This window comes from Micromys minutus, assembly GCF_963924665.1.
Source record: "Micromys minutus genome assembly, chromosome: 13".
NCBI classification, from domain to species: Eukaryota; Metazoa; Chordata; class Mammalia; order Rodentia; family Muridae; genus Micromys; species Micromys minutus.
This window is the reverse complement of record NC_137982.1, coordinates 26,831,114-26,853,426: the sequence shown is the minus strand read 5'-3', so window position 1 is coordinate 26,853,426 and position 22,313 is coordinate 26,831,114. Positions and strand designations below refer to the sequence as shown.

Below are 22,313 nucleotides of genomic sequence, written 5' to 3'. Positions count from 1 at the left end.
AGAGAGAGAGAGAGAGAGAGAGAGAGAGAGAGAGAGAGAGAGAGAGAGAGAGAGAACTGCTCAGAGACACAGCCCTACCATCAAGGCTCTGCTAGAGGTAGTATATTGGGTTCTTAAGTTTTTGAAAATGTAAAATTTCTGGTTTTACAATCATTGCTAATAATACCACATCACCCTGTGTTTGATTGTCAGGTTCTAAGATAGTTGACAGGTGGTATCTTTTCTTCTTCTTGTGTTTGGTGTTGGAAAATGAGTGTTATAATCAGTGTAGGAGTGACAGGATCTATTTTAACTGCTCCCCCTCCCCATTGGCAGAGACTATACAAGGAAAACTATGAAAAGACAAAAGCAAAGAGCATCAATTACTGTGAGACGCCCAAGTTTCAGCTCGACACTGTGCTACAGAATTTCAGTAGTGATGTAAGTGGTCAAACAGTTGCTCGTCCTGATTAAAGGCTCTCTTAGTTAATAAACTGCCAATCAGCTAATAAATGAATATTTTGTTTTTCAGACTAAATATAGAGATTCCTACCTAAAGAATATCTTGGGACACTATGTTGGCAGCTTTGAAGACCCATATCACACACACTGTATGAAAGTTACAGCCCAAAATAGTGACGTAAGTCCTAATACTACTGTTCCAGGCTCTGAGTAAGACACTGTAGACTGAAGGCATAAGATAAAGATTAGATCCTTACCTCTGACTGCTTCCCTCCCATAGAAAAACTACAAAGCTGAGTATGAAGAGGACAGAGGCAAAGGCTTCTTCCCCCAGACCATTACCCAGGAATATGAAGCAATCAAGAAACTGGACCAGTGTAAAGATGTATGTTCACAGATTAACCTGTGACAGGCATTTCTCTTCCCACACACCAGACCCTTCCCATCTCAGGAACATTGACCCAGATGTCGCTGCCCTTTGTGGCATCTAGAGGTCAATTAAACTATTAACCACTTTTCAAATTTGCTTAAGCGAGAAGCTTGTAAGAACCAGCATCTATTTTGTAGAAGATATACTTTTTTTCCTGCTGGTATCCTGGGTCCCAAGAGCTAACTCTAGCTCATTGCTGTGACGAACTCTCAGGAATCTGAAGACGTGGGTGTGTTCTTCATGTTCACAGAAGAGCATCATTCAAATGAACTGCAATCCAGCTAAAAACAAAACCAACAAATGTTTAGTTAGCCACAAGATTTTTTTGGGAGTGGGGGTGGGACAGGATAGATTTTCCTAGCCCACAGACCACCTCGGACTTGACAGACACTACTAAACCACATCTCTTTGTTTCCTCACAGCATACCTACAAAGTCCACCCAGATAAGACAAAGTTTACTCAAGTTACAGACTCTCCTGTTCTGATGCAAGCCCAGGTCAATTCCAAACAGCTAAGTGATGTAAGTTCTTCTAAGCATTTAGGGAACCAGTTCCAGGGGGTTGAGGAGACATTTTATAAACCCATACAGAAATTCAATTTGTTCCATTCTGCCATTCTGGGATCAACTCCCAAGCCTTGTTCATGTGGGCAAATGTTCTACCACTACATTCTTAGCCTATAAAAACCCAATTTATTTTATTTTACTTATTAGAAAACTTTTACATTTTAGTAGGCATTTATATACTTCTAATCAGGTAAAATGTTTTCCTATCTGGTGGGACGGCATCTTTTCAAGTAGATTACACTTAGTAAGGTTGTTGATTCAATGAAACCATCATAGTTTCAAGTACGGGGAAGGAAAAAAAAAAACAGGAATTCTAGATTTAGACAAAATTGGATTTGTATCCCAGTGTCTTGTGACACAGTAGTCAAGTGACTTAATCTTCTATGACTCTTTTTCTCTTATGTAATTTGTAGATGGTTTGAAAATGAGCACAATAAGAGATGTGTTCAAAATATGCAGGTGTGGTACAGATCATATATTTAATATGAAGAATTCTCTCTGCCATGTAACTTTCTAGTAAATGGAAGCCCAGAGACTAGCTTTAAATGGCCCTGTTGTATTTATGGCCAGAAATGACATATCTGAAAGCATGATATATGCAAGGTGACATTTATGAGGGGATCTCCAGTAAAGGGACATCAGTGATGAAGAGGAGGCCAGGACAGTGCCTCCGAACCTAAAGGGCCAATTGCAAGAGGCATGGACAGGAATGTAAATGAAGAGCCACCTCCTTCTGTCACCTACTATGGTGGTGGACATGGTGATTGTGGTGGAATGACAGGAATCCAGTACACAGATTCAACGGTGCAGTCTTCCGGGGTCCCTGTTCTCGTGATCTTGGCCAGTTACTCCCCAACATGTCTGAAGGAGGTTTTGTATTTGGTAAATCTTTTTCTTCTGAACCTAATGGCCTTCTCTCTGCCCCATACCCTGCTTTCCCCTTTTCAGCTAAATTACAAAGCCAAACACGAAAGTGAAAAATTCAAGTGCCACATACCTCCGGATGCTCCTGCCTTTATCCAGCACAGAGTGAACGCCTATAACCTGAGTGACGTAAGTACCTTGCTCACTGCAGACAGCTGTGCTCCTGGTCCTGAGTTGCTTCATTGTAATTCAGTGGCTACCTCGATGTCAAAGATGAGAAGAACCCTTAAGAATCGTGTGTGTCCACCTTCCTACCAAAATAACCTTAAGCTTACCTTGTAAATCCCCACTGCTTCTGTGTCGTCTTCTTGCAAGTAGCTTCATTCAATTGTTAGATAATCTTAATACATTCTAGCTGGCCACTAAAATATCACCCTGCTGTGTATTTCATTGTAAATTTTAATGTTAGGTCTGTTAGCATTGTTGCGTATCCTCTACTGTAATTCATTTTTCTTAGAATATAATCTTCTTTTAGAAATGATTTTCTTTATTCCCCGGGGCCTATGGTGTCCTTTTTTACACAAATTAGACTTACTTCTACCTGTAGGAAAGCTTATGCTAATGATAACACAGAAGGACAGAAAGGGCATGAAGCCACTGCCAGCTTTCATTTTCCAAATTTAATTCTATAGAAAAGTTAGATTAGCCTCAGGAGAAGAGTGTGTCTTAACTTCGTCAACAATCCCCAAAACAAGTGCTGTGATTATCCAGCCTCGGCAGGCAATCGAACGCTTCCTGAAATGACCTCTGACTGGATTTAGAGGGCAAAGGGAAGTGATGCCTGAGACCACAGAGAATGGGTTCAATGTGTGCACCGCTCGCTGCGGTTTGGTTCAGGACACAGACATTAGTGAGATCATTGGAACTGAGCTAATCTGATGAGCTATTTTAACAGACAACCAGAAATTAGAAACTCTAGCTTGGGGAGAATTACCTCAAATATGCACAACATTCTAGACAACGGACAAGGTCCATTTATCTTCTGAAAAGAATAAAGTGACAGCTGGGTAGGGGTGGTGCAGGTCTTTAATCCCAGCATGGGGTAGGGGTGGGATAGGGATTGGAGTAGGGGGAAGAAGTGGAGGGGTGGAGAGTTTAGGGTGAGGAGGCAGTTGTATCTCTGAGTTCAAGGCAGGGCTGGTTGGTCTATAGAGTGAGTTCCAGGACAGCCAAGGCCATACAGTGAAACCCTGTCTGGAGAAAACAGATTAAGTAAACAAAAATAACAATAATAATGACTTAGCCTTGGCCTCCCAATGTGATGACAGGCATTTTTACTCTTGCTAATTCCTTTTCCCAGAATGTCTACAAGCAAGACTGGGAGAAGAGCAAAGCTAAGAAGTTTGACATCAAGGTGGACGCCATCCCCCTGTTGGCAGCCAAAGCCAACAGCAGGAATGCCAGTGATGTGAGTGGAGCCCTGGGCTGGGCTGCTGAGCTGGGCTGCCCCTGCTGAGCAGTTAGCATGTGTGGTGTCCTCGCAGGTGATGTACAAGAAGGACTATGAGAAGAGCAAAGGCAAGATGATCGGCGCCCTCAGCATCAATGACGACCCCAAGATGCTGCACTCCCTGAAGACCGCCAAGAACCAGAGCGACGTGAGTAACTTTCACAAACCACTTCATTTGGATGTGAGGATCCCCACTAATTAATTTACCCTTCGGTTGCATGTCAGCCTACACTCAAATCTCACAGTCACATGGCAAACTAAATGTGGAGAGGCGATGGTTAGCAGAGATGCTGTTCTCTGGGAGAGTGGTGTCTTGAATCTCCTCTATGCCTTTGTTTCACAGGGAGGAAAGAAATAATAAAAATGCTGTTTTCTTTACTTCTCAGAGGTGGCCTAATGTTAATATACACGGTGCACCTAGTCTAGTGTGGGTGTGTACTCGATAAGTGCCCTGAACTGAGGTGTTGGCTAAGATGTGCAGAAAACAAAATGCAGAAAGCAAGAATCAAGTGAGAGAGAGTACAAAATCCGATGAATCAGAAACACAGAGGCAAAACATCACAGTTTAAGAATTTTATAAAAAAGAATGTGAAGCAAAATATGACAGATGCCCTCATTGAAGGACTCAAAAACCTTAAAAACCATAATTTGTGGGTAGCTGCTATAACGAATATGTAAGGTTGAGGGGTGGGAAGCAACTTCCAGGGTTATGAAAAGTGTGTGTATCAAGTGCTGAGCTGGTGGCTTTTTGTGGGCAATCCACAAAACTTTCTAAGCAATCCAAGTTCTCCAAGCACACACTAATGGGACAGCTATTTCAATGCATTCAAGTGTCTTCTCTTTCAATCTGAGAAATACTGGGATAGGTAATATAATCACTTGATGTTATTAGCAGGTGATGCCATACAAGGCATGGGCTTCAGGAAGATCCTTTCCTCATTGTGGAAAATGGATGGAAGACACCAGAACAATCCCATCCCATTGTTCAAGTCCGGCAACGGCATAGATGGCTGTTAGTATGTGAGATATATTTTTCTTTCTGTTTTTCTTTGACAGAGACTATACAGAGAAAACTATGAAAAGACGAAGGCCAAGAGTATGAATTACTGCGAGACCCCTAAGTATCAACTTGACACCCTTCTGAAGAACTTCAGTGAGGTTCGGAAGGCCATGGTCTCCTCTTGGGTGGAAAGGCTTTCCTGCCCATTGAAAAGAGTCACTATTAACTAAAAGTATGTGCATTTTCTTCATTAGGCTAAATATAAAGACTTATATGTGAAGAACATTTTGGGACACTACGTAGGCAGCTTTGAAGACCCATACCATACACACTGCATGAAAGTTTCCGCTCAGAACAGTGACGTAAGTTTGAATCTAGTTCCTCCGGCCTTGCAGTGACATTGTTTGGGAGCAACGGCCACTGTGATTTGATTTTATTCTTGTGCCATTTCAGAAGAGTTACAAAGCAGAATATGAAGAAGATAAAGGGAAATGTTATTTCCCTCAGACGATAACCCAAGAGTATGAAGCCATCAAGAAGTTGGACCAGTGTAAAGATGTAAGCTGGCTGCCCTGAGTTCTTCAGATTGAGTGTAGGATGCTTCTGACATCTAGTGGTACCTTTAATAGAAGTTTAAATGTTATCACCTAGTCATCAGGATGAGTTTTTTTTTTTTTTTTTTGTTTTTTTTTTTTTAATTTAGCTTTGGGAGTTATATTGGGGAATACAAAAATTACTATGAAGAAAGATATCTATTAGCTATGAAATTATTTCAGATTTTATGTCTATTTTTAGTAGTTTGTATAGCTATAAATTCATGGCAAAAGGAGACTATCCAAATTTGTCATAATCAGGGTGTTGATTGTTCATCAAAATGATACCAGGAGCTAGCATGAGTCTGACACTGCTCTTGGTGCTGGGAACTAGGGAACAGGGTAGGCTGCTTTCCCAGAAGTTTGATAGGAGTGGAAGAGACAGACAGAGAACAAGGAGTGCTCAGGAGCAAGGGAGAGATCATCTAATATAAGGCAGTGACTCGGAGTTAGACCAGGGTCATGTGAAGAGACTGGAGATCCAGAGTGATCTGAGGCAGGACTGCTCTGCTATGCCTAGAACAGGGGCAGAGAAGCAGAAAGAATAGTCTCAAGACAGAAAGAGGAATCAAGAAGAGGCATGACTAGTCGATGCACACTATCAAACCTTTTAAAAGAATCAAGTACTGACAAAAATATATTCATATAGTTTTATGCCAAAATGCTTTTAAAAATCTGTACATGTATCTCTCTTTTTTAAATAAAGTTGTAAGAAAAAAAAAAAAAGAAGAGGCATGACTGATAGATATTCCAGGGAGGAAAAGGAGAGCATACAGAGGAATGGAATGTGCAGAACTCAAATTAAATGTTTTATAACTCAAAGTCCAGCCCAGACTGAACAGTTTCATCAGAGCCATGTGGGCACTGGAAAGAGTGACTGAGAGGCTTAGATGCAGCAGAAACCTCAATGATTTCTCGGCCTCTTGGCTAATATCAAGTGTAGAAAAAACAGGAAGGGGGGGAAGAGGAAAGTGGGGGAGGAGAAGAGATGGAGGGAAATAATGTAATTCTGTGTTAGTTTTTTTTTTTTTTTTAGTAAGCTACAGGTTTACAATACAGCACTGGGGAGGGAGATGAAAGGGGGAAAGAGGAATAGGAAACAGAAGAAAGTAGCACTGGATCCGTTTCTCAGGACTAAAGAAAGCAACGTCTTTGGGCGTAAAGTTCCCCTGCATTGGTGTGGTGTGGACGGGAACAGCGCAGTGTGAAATGTCAGCAGAGACTCTCTTCTCTTCCAGCACACTTACAAAGTGCACCCTGATAAGACCAAGTTCACGGCAGTCACCGACTCTCCTGTGCTGCTGCAAGCCCAGCTCAACACCAAACAGCTCAGTGACGTACGTGTCCTGACTTCTGTGCGGGGCGGTGGGGTGGGGAGTGACCGGCTTGTGGCTCACTGAAAATCTCAGTGTCTTCAAGGACTTATCTATTCACCATGCCCTTGATGCCCTGCTTCAGATTGTGATTAATTCGATGCTGATGTAGCTGCTATCTTGAGCTCTACCCACTCCTGGCAGATTGTTAGAGAACAAGGCAGTGACTGATACTTTTAAATAACTCACTGAGTTTTCATAGGATTGCCTTTCTTATTAAAATGTGTCCCATGAATGCTAGACCTTTCTTTGTGCCACTTAATAGAACAGTAGCAACCAAGACATCTATTTGATAGGCAAAAAGGGGAGCACTCCTGTACTGGTGAAGTCAAAAGACTTTAAAGAAAAAGTATGCTCACCAAGAAACATTACTCCAGGTAGCAATCAGGAGACAAATTAGAGTTAAAATATTTTATTAATATAAAATAAAACTGACTCCCCAGAATTGTCCTCTGACCTCCACACTTGCCACAGCACATCAGTGCATACAACATACGCACACACGTGCATGTGCGTGCACACACACAAACTCAAAGCTTAAAATGAAATTTAAAACATTTTAAAATTCAAAAAAGTACAATAGATATATATCTACAACCCAGGTCCTGCACCTAAGGCTCAGAAAACAGCCAGGAAGAGGCGAGTAGACACTATTTCTAAAACTGTCTCTTTGCCCCTCAGTAAGAAGAGAGCCTACTTAGTTCATAGTTCCAAAGGTTCGGGAGTCTAAGAGCCTGGTGCCATTGCCAGGCTTCTTGTTGAATCATTACATGGCACAGGAACTGGTCAGGGAGTTGGAGATCTGGCCGTTCTCAGGGCTCATTTTTATAATGAAGCCATTTCTGTTGACGAATCAGACCCTGAGGATGGAGCTCTTGTGAACCTATCACCTCCTGTTAAAGACCACCAATGGTGACTTTAAGGGATTACGTGAAATGTGGGGCACACAGTCAGCCCACAGTGACACATACTCTCCCTCCCTGCCCCCACCCCCCTTCAGCTGAATTACAAAGCAAAGCATGAAGGTGAGAAATTCAAATGCAACGTGCCAGCGGATGCTCCGGAGTTCATCCAGCACAGAGTCAATGCTTATAACCTGAGTGATGTAAGTAAGAGCCCACAGTCTCGCCTCGTGTGTGGGAAGAGAGAAAGTGTGTGATGCCTATAGACTCAGAGCTAGGCTCAAAGCTGTGAGCTTGAGAGATGGTTGTGAGTGCAAGTCATAGGGTTTCATGTCTCGCAGACTGTGGGGACTGACTCCATTTCCAGGGTCTCTGCTATTATCAGAAGTATTTTCTCCTTTATCCCTATGATAAGCTGTAGAGTTTTTGAGACGTAGCCCATGTAAATATCTCACATTACCTTTATGGGTCGCTGTCTATAATATAATTACTTGTGATATGCATAAGAGCCTTTAGAAGGCTTTTAAACTATTAAAGCAAAGTACGCTGTTTATACTTTCAGTGGTACAGAAGAAGAAACTGTGTAATAAAAGAATCGGTAGTTACACTACTGTTTGGTTAATGCATTTACAGATTCAAGCTTTCCATTTTTCTTTTAATAATCACTCGATTAACCTGTTTTTCATATCTTTTTGTTTAAAAAAAAAAAAAAAAAAAAAAACTTATTTCATTTGTGAAACATTTCCAGAACGTCTACAAGCAAGACTGGGAGAAGAGCAAAGCTAAGAAGTTTGACATCAAGGTGGATGCCATCCCCCTGTTGGCAGCCAAAGCCAACAGCAGGAATGCCAGTGATGTGAGTGGAGCCCTGGGCTGGGCTTCTGGGCTGGGCTGCCCCTGCTGAGCAGTTAGCATGTGTGGTGTCCTCGCAGGTGATGTACAAGAAGGACTATGAGAAGAGCAAAGGCAAGATGATCGGCGCCCTCAGCATCAATGACGACCCCAAGATGCTGCACTCCCTGAAGACCGCCAAGAACCAGAGCGACGTGAGTATCTGCCCCATTGTAAAGATGGTTTAACTGGCCCCGTGCCAGGAAGTAGAAATGTTTCTATTGGAGGGTCTTGTGCCCATGGGCTCTCCTCAGCTTCATAAGAACGTGCTGAGAACTTTAGAGGTTGAGTGTATCCCGGCTATCACATGCCTCACATTTGAGGAAAGAAATTACTGACAGAACTGTCACCCAGTCCACTTTGAAGATGCTACATTAATATTTAATGTACCATTAGGTTTTTTTTTTTTTTTTCTGTCCTCAAAACATCCTAGAAAAGATCACTAGATGTTTTCCTCTAATTTAAAAATAGCTTTTAAATTGATTTTAAAACTGTCTTTAGAAAAACCTAGTGAGCTTCCAGTATAAAACAAGTATGGCTATCAAAGCTCTCTATTGATTTTAATAATTGATTGTGACCTCTATCTGAGAAAAACATCCCATTGATGACAAACATTTTAAAAACATGATTGTGAAAATATAAATAGCCTTTGTAGACCATTTTCTCCATCATATGTATTTCCTGAATTTGGATCACCTGTCCTTTCTTGGTTATGATTTTTTACTATAAAGGCAAAAAAAATCTATTTTCAACTAAGTTACATACTGCTTAGAAGAGATTTTAGAAGCGGCTACAGTGTCCTGCATAGCTTACGAACACTTGTTTCCATGGTGAAGAAGGAGGATGTGGGTATCATTTGCTTGTTTCAGCCATGGGCACACACGTTGATCTATGTGTGCTTCTTAAATCACTCTTGTGAGCATTGCACAGTGTACGTGTGCGTGCTCTGCCCACCATTTCTTATGCCTTCTCTGGTTCAGAAGCTACAACTAACTCCACAGCAGTGCCACAGAAAGCTCTCACATTCGTTGGTTTTGTTTGTTTTCATCCTGTCCCTGAAAACATTAGACCAGTAGGCACCAAATAAGCAGATGTATCCTTATTAATTGATTCACGTGAAAGATATTACCAATGAGCTGTTCTCACACAATGTCCAGGCTACGGTTGGTATAGCAAGGAAGCTCTTTCTTAAAGCTCTTGCATCCTTGGCAGCGTCTTAAAATGGATTTTTTTAAAGATAGCACATGAAGTAATTTGACCACGTCTGTCACAGTGTCTTCACACACACGACCTGTGTCATTAGATTTTGTTCTCAAGTCACCCCAGCATTGCCTTCCCTCACGGTCCCCCATGCCCTTGGACTTGCTCCCTTCTGGTTGGTTAATCCCTCTGCCTTCCATTTTCCTGTTTCCCATCTACCTTAGGGGCTTTATCTCTTTCTCATCCCCTTTGTAGTTTGTGACCTAGAAACCTATATGATATGAACACACACACACACACACACACACACACACACACACACCCATGACAAACCCTGGAGATTGTCTTTCTGAGACTGCCCTTTTCACTTAACATAAAGGTTTCCACCTGCATCCACTTTTCTTCAAATGCCCTAATTTTGTTGTTATTTATGGCCACGTAAAATTCCATTGTGTAGATGAACCACATTTTGTGTATCCGTTTGACCACTGATGGACAGCCACGCCAATTGCAGTTCCTGACTATTATGAAGAGGGCAGCAATAAACAGGAACATGCAAGTTTTGTGTGGTGTGTTTTGACAGCGTTTGATAGACACTGATATGTGTCGGCTGCTGAGAACACAAACGCAAGTGTCAAAACAATTCAGCTAGTTACTTCCCCCGACTGCCACTGCAGCGCCTCCCCATTAGTCCCTTTCTGATGAGGCAGGTTTCCAACATGAGCTTGCTTGCCACAGCAAGTTTCCAGTCTTCCGTCCATCAGCCAGCACTTGGATTTCACAGCTGACAAATGAATTCCCTGAAAATAACAACCCACAAAAAATAAGAAGGCAGAACAAGTCGAAAACCTGGCGTGGTCACTCATGCACTCAGGATGCTGAGGCAGGAGGGTTGCCATCGTTTGAGTCCCGGTTGGGCTTCACAGGTAATACCATCCAGAGCCACACAAGCAAGAACCTGTCTCAAAAAAAAAAAAAAAAAAAAAAAAAAAAAAAATCAAAAGATAAATGTAAAATGAAATTGGGAAGGTCTGTCCACATTTTATCATTTTTCTCAAGGAATTTGATGATGTAAGACAAAGGAACAAATTTGGGGCAAAATAATTACTCAAATGTTTGTGGCTGTTTCTCTAAGTTATACTTTGCTTTCCTGAGAATTCGCCAAGGACGCATTGAACTAAACAGACTCTTCTTACAGCGTGAATATCGGAAAGACTATGAAAAGTCAAAAACGATCTACACAGCCCCTCTTGACATGATCCAAGTCACCCAAGCGAAGAAATCTCAGGCGATTGCCAGTGACGTGGACTATAAACACGTCTTACACAACTACAGCTACCCACCTGACAGCATCAATGTGGACCTGGCCAAGAAGGCCTACGCACTGCAGAGTGACGTGAGTAACGAGCTTTGCTTCCCCCTCTTTGGAAGGTGAGATGGGACAGAGTCTAATATGAGCCTTGCCATCTGCCCTGTCTGTGAGGAAGCATGGAGGTACTGGGAAATGGCCCCTGGGGTTCTTAGAAACATATGTCAACAGGATAGTGCACATGTGTCAGACATGTGCTTTGTTAACTATTTCCTTCTGGGAAAGTTACCAATCTTGCTGAACTAATAGACCTCCAGTGTTAAACTGAAGTAAAACCAAAATTGTTTTGAGTATTTAAATGGATGCCAAGGGCCAGCAAGATGGCTCAGAAGGAAATGTGCTCTTAGATAGATACCCCGTTTTCTCCTCTTCTGGCTCCCCCAGGAACCACCTGTTGCTGTAAGTGTGGCTATTACAGACATCTCACGTGTGTGGAATTATACAGTATTTGTCTCTAGAGACTGTTTTTATTTTTGTTTTCACTTAGCATAATTTCCTCAAGGTTTAGACATGTTAATATATAGCTTTTGTCAGAATTGTCCTTTTTAAAGCTGAGCAATATTCCTTTATAAATAAATAACTGACATATCTGTGTATTCATTTTTCCGTTGGTGGAAGTTTGGAGCAGTGTGACATCTGAGAGTGCTAAGTCCCTTGCTGGCTAAAGGGAAATTCCATCACAGTTAGACACGTCTGCAGGAACAAACAAATGCAAATACTTATTAAAACACACATATGCCTGCAGACAGGAAATGGAGCATTCCATCCTTGGCAAACCGGATCTCTGATAGGACCTTTGAGAGTTGCATTCTAGGCAACAATTTGCCATTCCAAGATAAGAGGAAGGGGCTTTAACTGGATAGCACAGAGAACTCAGCACACTTGAGTACAACTTTAACTCATTCTGTTTTCTAAGTAATCTCACAGCTTCCTGGCAGGAATTTCTATTAGACCATCACAACACAGAGTAACCATTTAATTTTGTTAGGTACATGCACTACAAGCAACAGTCCTACCGTACGCGTGATCTTGTTTCCTTGGTTATTTAATTTTTCTCTATGTCTTCATCACAGTTCTATTTGAAGTTCCTAGGGAACAAGGTTGATTTCTTGATTTTTTTTCCTACTTCAGTTTTCAAAAATATAGCGTAAAGAACCAACAGCTTTTTTACCTTGTTACCAGAGATAAATTTCGGGTGTCATCTATGGTCAGATGACTAGAAGATCTCATAATTTTATTGCCATCTGGTGACTGTCCCCAAGTAATAACTGCCTGTTTAAGCAGCTTAGTAAGTAGAACTGTTTCCAAATGTTTTGTTGGCCGGTGCAGAAACCTTCCTAAGATGGTCATTATACATGAAGGGCAATGTGTGCCAGGGCTTTGATAAGCAATGACCATCCAGCCTTATTAAAAAGTAACTAAGATTGTTCACTCTTAGTAGGATCATCAATTCCAGTCTAATTTGTCCACAGAGATGGAACACTAAGAGTTCCAAGGAGCAAACCATTCCAGCCGATGTTCCATCATCTATCCTTTAAAATGCAATTTGGAATCAAGTGTTTTCTGGGCTAGAATTCCATACTTTTCCATCAAGCTAAACCTAAGATGGAAATGGAGGGCGTGGCAATTAGAAGTTAGGTGTCCACGTGTTGCAGATTATCACCCAAGAAATGTACACATGTGGAACAGCACTCCTATGCAAAAATATTCACAACACTGAGTAAGACGTCCACAGTGCAGTAATGCCAGTGATGGAGATGTGATTCCTCTTTTGCCATAGGTGGAGTACAAAGCTGACTACAACAGCTGGATGAAGGGCTGTGGCTGGGTGCCCTTTGGTTCCCTGGAGATGGAGAAGGCAAAGCGAGCCTCGGAAATTCTTAATGAGGTATGGCCGCTGCTATGCTAGAGAGCACCACATCTGAATACAATGCTAAGTTGTAAGAAAGCATTTGTTTTCTGCTTCATGTTTTGACCATTGGTACTGAAAAGATTTTTTTAAGGTGCAAATCATTCAGAAAGATATTTATACCTTGTCTATAATATCTGAACTGTTCATTTAAAACATTCAAATATAGTTGAATAACTTTGTATAATGTCAAATTTAACTGTTTTGAACATAACTCATATATTTGTGGCCTCACTCCCACCAGGATGGTTTTTTTTTCCATTTTTGTTTTTGTTTATTTTAAGACACTTAATCACTCTGTGACCTAGACTGGCCTGGAATTTATTATATCACCTTGGCTGGCATCGAACATGTGGTGGTAATCTTACCTCAGCCCTTGAGTATGGGAATTCTAGGCATGAACCCTAAAAACTACCTTACAAATTAATTTTAAAATGCTAATAGTACACCTTGGAATTTCTAAAAAGGAAGGAAGGAAGGAAGGAAAGAAGGAAGGAAGGAAGGAAGGAAGAAAGGAAGGAAGGAAGGAAAGAAAACAGACAGACCATGGGCCATTGTTGAGCTGTTCTGGTCTCTATAGTTTTACCTTGTATAAATGTTTCTTTGATTTCTGGCTTCTTTTGCTTCTTATGACTCTTTTGCCTATGCTTAAAATTAATTTATTTTTAATTACATTTTTTTTTTTTTTTGCAAAGACACATCATATATTAATGGTCTCTTGACCTGATGGTAGGTGTGGGTTTGTTTACAGCCTGGGGTAATACTGAGTAATGTAGCTGTCAAAGATTCTTCTTTAAAGATGGTGGGGGTGGGTGGGTGAGTGAGGGGGATATATGACTGGGGAGCATTCTCTTAGAGGCAAAGGAGAGGAGGAGGGGTGTAGAACTGTGGAAGGGGGCAACATTTGGAATGTATATAAAATAATTTTTAAAATTTAGCAAAAAAAAAAAAAAAAAACAAAAGAATTGTGCCCTCAATTATAGTCTTGATGACTCTGCATTAGTTCACAGATTGCCACTTGGCCTTAGGGGAAGAGCAGTCCTGAGACTGTTAATATGGCCACAGTACCTATGCCTTATCTATCAGCTGCTGGAAACACACTGTTGCCACGTGACCGAATCACTGAGGAAAGGGAAGGAGGGCTCTGAGGAACAGTGGCGCGGAGTGAGGCTTCTCTGCCCTGTTCTGGCTAGAAGTGTTCTAGTTACTGTGTGCTTATGGTTGGTTTTAGCGAAGGCTAAATTGCCTTCTTGAGAATCTTTCAGGAAATGTCTTCCTAGGCTGGTAGATTCCACAAGTTTGGATTTGACAAAGCAGTGTTAAATACATCTAAAAGTGGGCTGTTCCGTGTGCCCCAAGGCTGTCTACTGGACAAATCAGTATCGAAGAAAGCCATAGGTTTGTGACAAGGTATCAGTTTCCCAGCTGGGTGACCTTCCCAAAGACCCTCTTCAATAAGTACATCAGTGGTGCAAACAAAAGAAGCCACCATAAGGCTGCAAAGTGAACATTTCTCTGTCTCTCACTGAACTTTAGCTGTTTCTCTACATTGGCAATTTATCCCTAGCCAGAAAACATCTTTACTTCAGGTGCTAATGAGATTCTTAGGGTCTTCAGGATCTAACAAGAGGATCTGGAGTTCAAGACCATCCTTGGATATTCACTGAGATTGAGGCTAGCCCTGTTTTACATTTAGATTCTGTTTTGTTTGGTTTCTGATAACCCTTCAAAGACCTGTCTGGTGCTTCTGGACTGAGTGACAGAAAGCCCTTTTTTTATGTGATAAGAGCGCCCACCATGACACCAATTTTAAAGCATTTGTCTGTGTAGTGTATTCTTCCCTCATCCAAGGCTACCGGGACTCCAGTATTATAAAATTGATAATTTTATAATTATCCCTGTGTCTTTCCAAAGGAAACGCCAGAGATTTCAACCTTAGCCTGGAGTGAGAAAGTCATCATTAATCTTCCTTTTTGATTCTCCAAACAGAAAAAATACCGCCAACATCCAGACACGCTCAAGTTTACCTCAATTGAAGATGCTCCCATTACAGTACAGTCTAAAATTAACCAGGCCCAGAGGAGCGACGTAAGTGTCCACTGTGTGTGTGTGTGTGTGCTTTAGTAGCTGCTTCCTGGTACCTGCACTCAGACTCACAGGTCACCTGTAGCTGTTTTACCATCTGAAGAGCCTCCTCTGGGCAGCTTAAATTCCCGCCACCCAGTGATGCCGCATACCCCTTATCATATCTTTGGGGTATTGCATATACTGTACACTATCCGGTCACCACCAAGGGAAGGCTGTCTGCAGGTAAGGCGAGAGAGGCTTCTTTAATGACAGATATAAGGTGAATGCCATGTTGAATGTAGATTGTATCTTAAGGCAGGGCTTAGAGATTGTATCTTAACCACCCGTAAGTCCCTTTAGTCATGCATAAAGTCTGAAATAGATTGTTGTTATGGTCTGCCCCGATAACCTGCTCTGGCTCAGGGAAATGACCAGGCTGAGGTCCTCCAGGCACCTCTACCTAGAGTCAGAGATTCCTAGTCTGTGCTCAGATCTCCAACAGTGACTATACACTGGAAAAGAACTCCATGGCACTGCATGGGTCTTAGAATGCACATAGATGTTTTTGCAGGTGATTGTAGAGAAAGTAGCAGAGTGTCTTTCTTAACATTACCTCATGAAATACACCTTGAGATTATTCTCCTGGGCCTTGATCATTTGTTTATGGCTGCTTTCTCTCCTAGATTGCTTACAAAGCCAAGGGGGAGGAAATTCTGCACAAGTATAACCTGCCAGCAGACCTGCCGCAGTTCATTCAGGCTAAGGTGAACGCCTACAATATCAGTGAGGTGCGTATGTCATTGTCCTGCATGCCCGGCCTTTACTGATGTGGCCTTGCCGTCTTACTCAAGGGGGATTTCTCTTTCAGAATATGTACAAAGCTGACCTGAAGGACTTAAGCAAGAAGGGCTATGACCTGAGAATTGACGCCATTCCCATCAAAGCCGCCAAAGCTGCTCGACAGGCTGCAAGTGATGTAAGTCCAAACATGGTCACGTGTGTCACATAGGACCCAACGGGACATCCAGAAGTCACTAAGTATGGTGTTCCTCACTGGAAACTAGTCTGAAAAGTACCCTAAACAGACCTTAGTATCCTTGGAGGCAGGATTAGCATAAATATCTACCCATGAGTTGCCACCAAGACTTAAAATCACTGTGTAGACTTCTACATAAATTCACTTTACTTGGAAGCCAAGAAGAAATTCAAGTTGTGATAACCACTAGATGGACTACTTTATCACTAATCTTTATTAATTTACATGATTTTCTCTTCCCCTCCTTCCCCCCTTTTCATGAATTATGTCTATTTTCCTAGGAAATCTGGTGGAAATGAAGTTTTCATTAAAATGATGTAATTATATAATACACTTACAAAACAAAAACAAAAACAGAAACAGAACAAACTCCCAATGTCCTTGTTCTGAGAAGTCCTCCCACCTGAAATTTCTCCCTGGGCTTTTTTTTTCATGGATGGCTCTTCCAGCCACCCCACACCCCGAAACTCCCAGAGTTCTCTCATATCTGCTCTGGGTTTTCCAGGATCCACTACAGTTCTCCCCAAGAATTCCCAGCCTTCCTCTGCTTCTAATGCAAAGCCAAATTTTATTCAGCATGACTGGCTCCGAGTTTCTTTGCCAATAATCAAGTACTCAGAAAATGTCTTTTCTGTTGAGTGTTCAGCTGTCAAATCCTCAGCTATTCCGGGGTGCTGGCAGCAGAGAGTAATTGGGAGAGAATGAGAAATGCTTCATTACATGACTTTTACCAGTGTCTATGAAGAAGCAAGCAGTTTGTCACTGATGGGAATTATGGTAGCATCTGCACCCCAGCCGCCTTTGGGTGGACAGAAGTAGCTATAGCCATCCAAGTGACTTCTAAATGATGTTTTATTTTAGCATACTATGTAGGACGTTGGTCTTTCATATCCTCAGATTTCATACCCACAGATAACTAACTATGGATGGAAAAAATATTCTTTAAAATTACATCTCTACTAAACAAGTACAGGCTTAATTTCTCATTATCATCCTCAAAACGACCTAAGCCATTTATATAGCATTTAGAACTTGCTAGATATTATAATCTAGAAATGATGTGACATATAGATGAGAGAATGTGCACAGGTTGTGTGTGTGTGTATATATATATATATATATATATACACACACACACACACACATAAGGGACTAGCATACGTGTGGTGTTTGGTGTCTGTATGGGAGGGGAATCCTGGAACCAATCCTATCATTAGGGGAATATTTAGAAATTTCTTGGAAGCTCGGAATCTTTAGCTTATGACTGCACTACTCAATACAATCTTCAAAGCTACATTTTAAAATATGCCCATCTTCACTCCCAATAGATTCATTACAAGAAAGATTACGAAAAGGCTAAAGGGAAAATGGTTGGATTCCAAAGTCTCCAAGACGATCCTAAACTGGTTCATTACATGAACGTGGCCAAAATACAGTCAGAGAGGGAGTATAAGAAAGACTACGAAAAGACAAAGACCAAGTACAACACACCTCACGACATGTTCGATGTTGTGGCGGCTAAGAAGGCACAGGATGTGATCAGCAATACCAACTACAAGCACTCTCTCCACCACTACACCTACCTGCCGGATGCCATGGACCTGGAGCTGTCCAAGAACATGATGCACATACAGAGTGACGTAAGTGCGGTGTTTCCCAGGCGACCAGCCCTCAGTCACAGGATGGGCCTGGGTCTCACGCCTTTTCCCTCCCGCCATAGAATGCCTACAAGGAAGACTATAACACCTGGATGAAGGGCATTGGCTGGATACCAATTGGCAGCCTTGACCAAGAGAAGGTTAAAAAGGCGGGGGATGCCCTGAGTGAAAAGAAATACAGGCAACATCCAGACACACTCAAGTTCACCAGCATTGTGGACTCCCCTGTGATGGTGCAGGCAAAGCAGAACACCCAACAAGTCAGTGATGTGAGTACAGAGGGGGGTGTGTGTGTGTGTGTGTGTGTGTGTGTGTGTGTGTGTGTGTGTATGTGTATGTATGTGTGTGTATGTGTATATGTGTGTATATGTGTGTATATGTGTATGTGTGTGTATATGTGGTGTGTGTATATGTGTGTGTATGTGTGTGTATATGTGTGTATGTGTGTATGTGTATATGTGTATGTGTGTGTATGTGTGTGTATATGTGTGTGTGTATGTGTGTGTATGTGTGTATATGTGTGTATGTGTATGTGTGTATGTGTGTATGTGTGTGTATATGTGTATGTGTGTGTATATGTGTGTGTATATGTGTATGTGTGTGTATATGTGGTATGTGTATATGTGTGTGTGTGTGTGTGTTGCAGGCAGGGGCTCTTCTAAGGGTAAGTACCAGCTCAATATGTTTATGTTTATACCAATGTGTTTTCATTTGTAATTTAATATTAAATTAGAATTTAGATTTTATATATACTTAGATTTAAATATTATCAATGTATATGATTATCTATATTAAATATAAAGAGATTTAGATTTAGATAATTAAAATTTACCTAATTGTAAAGTAAACTATAATTAGAACATTAACTATATTTAGTGTTGAAGCTATTGGGGCTAGAGAGATGGCTCAGTATTTAAGAGCACTGACTGTCCTTGCAGTGGATCTGGTTCGGTTTCCAGCACCCACACAGTGGCTCACAACTGTCAATCACTCCCACGCCTTCTGACTTACCCAAGGACTGAGCACGGTGGTGCCACAAAATACATGCAAGCAAAATGCTTACACACACAAAATAAATAAATTTTAAATTATTAAATAAAAGACAAATTTTAAATTTAGCATAGGCATTTATTCCCCAAGCACTGATTTTTTAAATATATATATATATATATATATATATATATATAATTTTTTTAAAAAATCATAAAATTTTCCTTTTCAACTGACATTGAAAGGCTGTCTTATTGGAGACACGTGAAGATATTTCCTGCATGGATACAAGATGTTTAAAGCCAAGCTCCACCCCCAATGCTCTTCCTCTACTTCCTCCCCTAGCCACTTCCCTCACTGGATACATTTGACAGGCACAAAAGTTACCCCAGACCCAATGTGGTGACACATTCTTTTCATCCCAGAACATGAGAGTCTGAAGAGTTAGGCCAGCCTTGGCTACATAGCAAGATCCATAAAGAAAAGAGAAGGCAGCAAAGGGAGGGAAAACAGTGGCAGGTTCTGCTAAGAACAACCCCTTTAGGCAGGTAGTTAATGGGTTTCCCTTGAAACGGGGTGTAGAAGGTGTTTCATGTTGGGGTCTGTGCATTGCAGATCTTATACAGAGCTAAAGGAGAAGATGTGAAGCATAAGTACACTCTGAATCCTGACCTCCCACAGTTTCTCCAGGCCAAGTGTAACGCTTACAACATAAGTGACGTGAGTACCGTGGGTCCCTCATGGGGTAGGAAGCTTGATGTGACAGGAGATGAGCTTAAGGGAAGCCTCTGGATAATTAAGTATTCCCACTCTTGGGCCCAGCAGAGCACACCTCAGGATGGTGGCTCTTGACTCTTGAGTGGGCTCTTGGCGAGGAAGGACCCCTTTGTGGGGTGCAGCAGTGTCCTTTACCCGGGGTCCCTTGCATGTCCACTGGCTCTTCTGATTAGTCTTCAAGTTGGCACACGGGATTGGTTTACCTTTTTCTCTTAACAACAGCTGTAAAATTTGTAAAGCTGGCCTCCAGGTCTCCTCTTGACCATCCTTCATGCCACAGCACAGTGTCATTTTCTCCCATTAGGCATCACATGCCAGAGTTCCCATAGCCTTTACTGTTCCTTCATCCACTCTGAATTTTCAGCATCCCTCCTATGTGTGTGCTAAGGCCAGATTTGAGTGAATATTTGGTGCAGAGACCAGTGACGTTGTTTGTGTACATACCAAGTGTGACCCTTGGCTTATGTGGTCTCCTAGACAAGTACTTGTGATTGGGGGATCTAATCCCTCAGCTCACATGCCTGAGAGAACCAAAGAACCCCAGTGCTCAAGGGACTCCTGAGCTGACCGGTAAAAAATGCACTGACTCCCTTTTGATTTCTACCCCAGGTCTGTTACAAACGGGACTGGCATGACTTAATAGCCAAAGGCAACAATGTCCTGGCTGATGCCATTCCCATCACCGCAGCCAAGTCATCGAGAAATATCGCCAGCGATGTGAGTAGCGTTGGGTGAAATTTGAATGGCTACCTTTTTAAAAAAAAAAGTCTTCAGATACCCGCTTGCTTGGGTATATACAATTAATGGCATCCAGCCTCTCCATAAAACATTATTTTGAAAACCTGCCACCTTTTCAACATTGTTGTGACTTTTTTCTCCCCAGATGGCTGCATTTAGTAGCCTGTCCTAAGTCCCCACAGAAGCTTTCTCCCCTGACTCACGGCTAAAATTGCCTCCACTGACGCATTTCCCTGACAGCTCACATTTATTTTCAGTGAGAACATGAAGTGAATGACAGTAACATGTTAAATTCAGACGACTGCCTGCATTTCCAGGGCATCAAATAGAATGGAGAATGTTCCATATCTACAGATAGCTCATAAGCCATGGGACGCCTGCCCCTTTTAGGATATAGCTGTAATTATTCTAGCCAATTGATGTCATTTCTTCTATGATTTTACATGCAAATATTTATACAGAGAGAGAGGGTCTCGTCTTTAAAAACACATTTTTAGGCAATCATGTCTTGCAGGGTTACAATCTTAAGAAGCCGGCTGTAGGTATAGCTTACATAGGAGAAAGGGTAAAAGATGCTGTAGTTTTCCTTGCAGGCATGGACTGAAAATGCCTTCCTCCAAGATTTGTACACTGTCCCCAGGACTCTGAAATGCACTGCTGATCTAAATTGAAAGTGGAAGTCTGAAGTATAGCTCTGCCCCTTTCCCTGCCTAGCAGGTTTACAGAGGGTTCTCTAATATGTCTAGTGGTGTCTTGGTAACCTTTGACCTGCTGAGTCCTTGCTTCTGAACTCCTCTTTCTGCTACTAGTGCTCAGGGTCTCCAGGGTTCAGGCAGATTTGGATTCTCTTGAATAACTATGGAGGGTTTGACCTATCACAGGGTGCCCCAGTCTGCATGTTAATGATGGTCCCAGCAGAGAAAGACCTAAGCCGATTTGCTCTGGCTTAGGTTTTTGTTACTGGGAAACCCCATAGGTTTTTCTGGAGTTCCTTCATTCACTTGCAGTTACTTCAGTCCTGAGTGTGCAGAGGGAGCCGTTGATGGAGGGACTGGGCCAAGGCCCAGCTACTACCATGGCTGATATTCACACCCATAACATTGCACACTGTATTAGCAAATACCACATCCCCGTGAAGCTAAAAGACATTGATCTTTTATCTGGAAAGTGATGTGTTCATATTCTGGTTAATTTTTAAAAAATAGTTCTGTTTACACATCATCTGTAGGAGTCAAGCAAAGTGGAAAATTATAAAATTTATCATGGGACTCCCTTGAAGTTCCTGCAGAATTTAAAGGGGTTTGGCTATGCATTTTCTAGATGTGTTTTATATGTTTCATATCCTGTTTCCTTTTGTGTGTGAAAAAAAAATTGTTGTTCCTAATGTTCCCAGTCCTAGGACTTGGCTAAGCAAGTTTTATCTCCACAGTATAAGTACAAAGAAGCTTATGAGAAGGCAAAGGGAAAACACGTTGGTTTCAGAAGCCTCCAGGATGACCCCAAGTTGGTCCATTATATGAATGTGGCAAAGTTGCAGTCAGACCGAGAATACAAGAAAAACTATGAGAACACCAAAACCAGTTACCATACACCTGGGGACATGGTTAGCATCACTGCTGCAAGGATGGCCCAGGACGTGGCCACCAATGTCAACTACAAGCAACCACTACATCACTACACATACCTACCTGACGCCTTGAGTCTTGAGCACACAAGGAATGCCAATCAAATTCAGAGCGATGTAAGTATGTGCTACCTAACAACCCAAAGACATTTGCCCTTAAAGGATGATCATTTCTGTCTTCTCTATTCAGCTTTAAAAAGCAGTGAGATACTTGAAAAACACATTAGAATAAGCAGTGTCCATTTGAAAACTTTCAAAGGTACATTTTGCTGACTTCCTATACTTACATTGTAAACACTGACATTGTCTCTATTAATGTATTGATGAAGCCAGGACCACATTCTTCTAGTGACTTTGATTCTCAACCAGAGGTGG

General features: G+C 41.7%; 1 protein-coding gene across 22 annotated transcripts in view; it reads left to right on the top strand.

Annotated features, from left to right (window-relative positions):
* Nucleotides 1-22,313, top strand: part of NEB (nebulin) — a 189,221-nt gene that overhangs the window by 23,933 nt on the left and 142,975 nt on the right. For all 22 annotated transcript variants that reach the window (XM_080927589.1, XM_080927588.1, XM_080927583.1 and 19 more), the window contains exons 14-37: nucleotides 316-420; nucleotides 512-619; nucleotides 722-826; nucleotides 1,294-1,392; nucleotides 2,386-2,490; nucleotides 3,662-3,769; nucleotides 3,846-3,959; nucleotides 4,868-4,969; nucleotides 5,066-5,173; nucleotides 5,265-5,369; nucleotides 6,643-6,741; nucleotides 7,778-7,882; nucleotides 8,428-8,535; nucleotides 8,612-8,725; nucleotides 10,969-11,166; nucleotides 12,920-13,027; nucleotides 15,038-15,136; nucleotides 15,799-15,903; nucleotides 15,984-16,091; nucleotides 17,480-17,791; nucleotides 17,872-18,078; nucleotides 19,415-19,519; nucleotides 20,186-20,293; nucleotides 21,744-22,055. In XM_080927589.1, coding sequence (XP_080783715.1) covers nucleotides 316-420; nucleotides 512-619; nucleotides 722-826; nucleotides 1,294-1,392; nucleotides 2,386-2,490; nucleotides 3,662-3,769; nucleotides 3,846-3,959; nucleotides 4,868-4,969; nucleotides 5,066-5,173; nucleotides 5,265-5,369; nucleotides 6,643-6,741; nucleotides 7,778-7,882; nucleotides 8,428-8,535; nucleotides 8,612-8,725; nucleotides 10,969-11,166; nucleotides 12,920-13,027; nucleotides 15,038-15,136; nucleotides 15,799-15,903; nucleotides 15,984-16,091; nucleotides 17,480-17,791; nucleotides 17,872-18,078; nucleotides 19,415-19,519; nucleotides 20,186-20,293; nucleotides 21,744-22,055 — 3,147 coding nt within the window. The remainder of the gene's footprint in view (nucleotides 1-315; nucleotides 421-511; nucleotides 620-721; nucleotides 827-1,293; nucleotides 1,393-2,385; nucleotides 2,491-3,661; nucleotides 3,770-3,845; nucleotides 3,960-4,867; nucleotides 4,970-5,065; nucleotides 5,174-5,264; nucleotides 5,370-6,642; nucleotides 6,742-7,777; nucleotides 7,883-8,427; nucleotides 8,536-8,611; nucleotides 8,726-10,968; nucleotides 11,167-12,919; nucleotides 13,028-15,037; nucleotides 15,137-15,798; nucleotides 15,904-15,983; nucleotides 16,092-17,479; nucleotides 17,792-17,871; nucleotides 18,079-19,414; nucleotides 19,520-20,185; nucleotides 20,294-21,743; nucleotides 22,056-22,313) is intronic.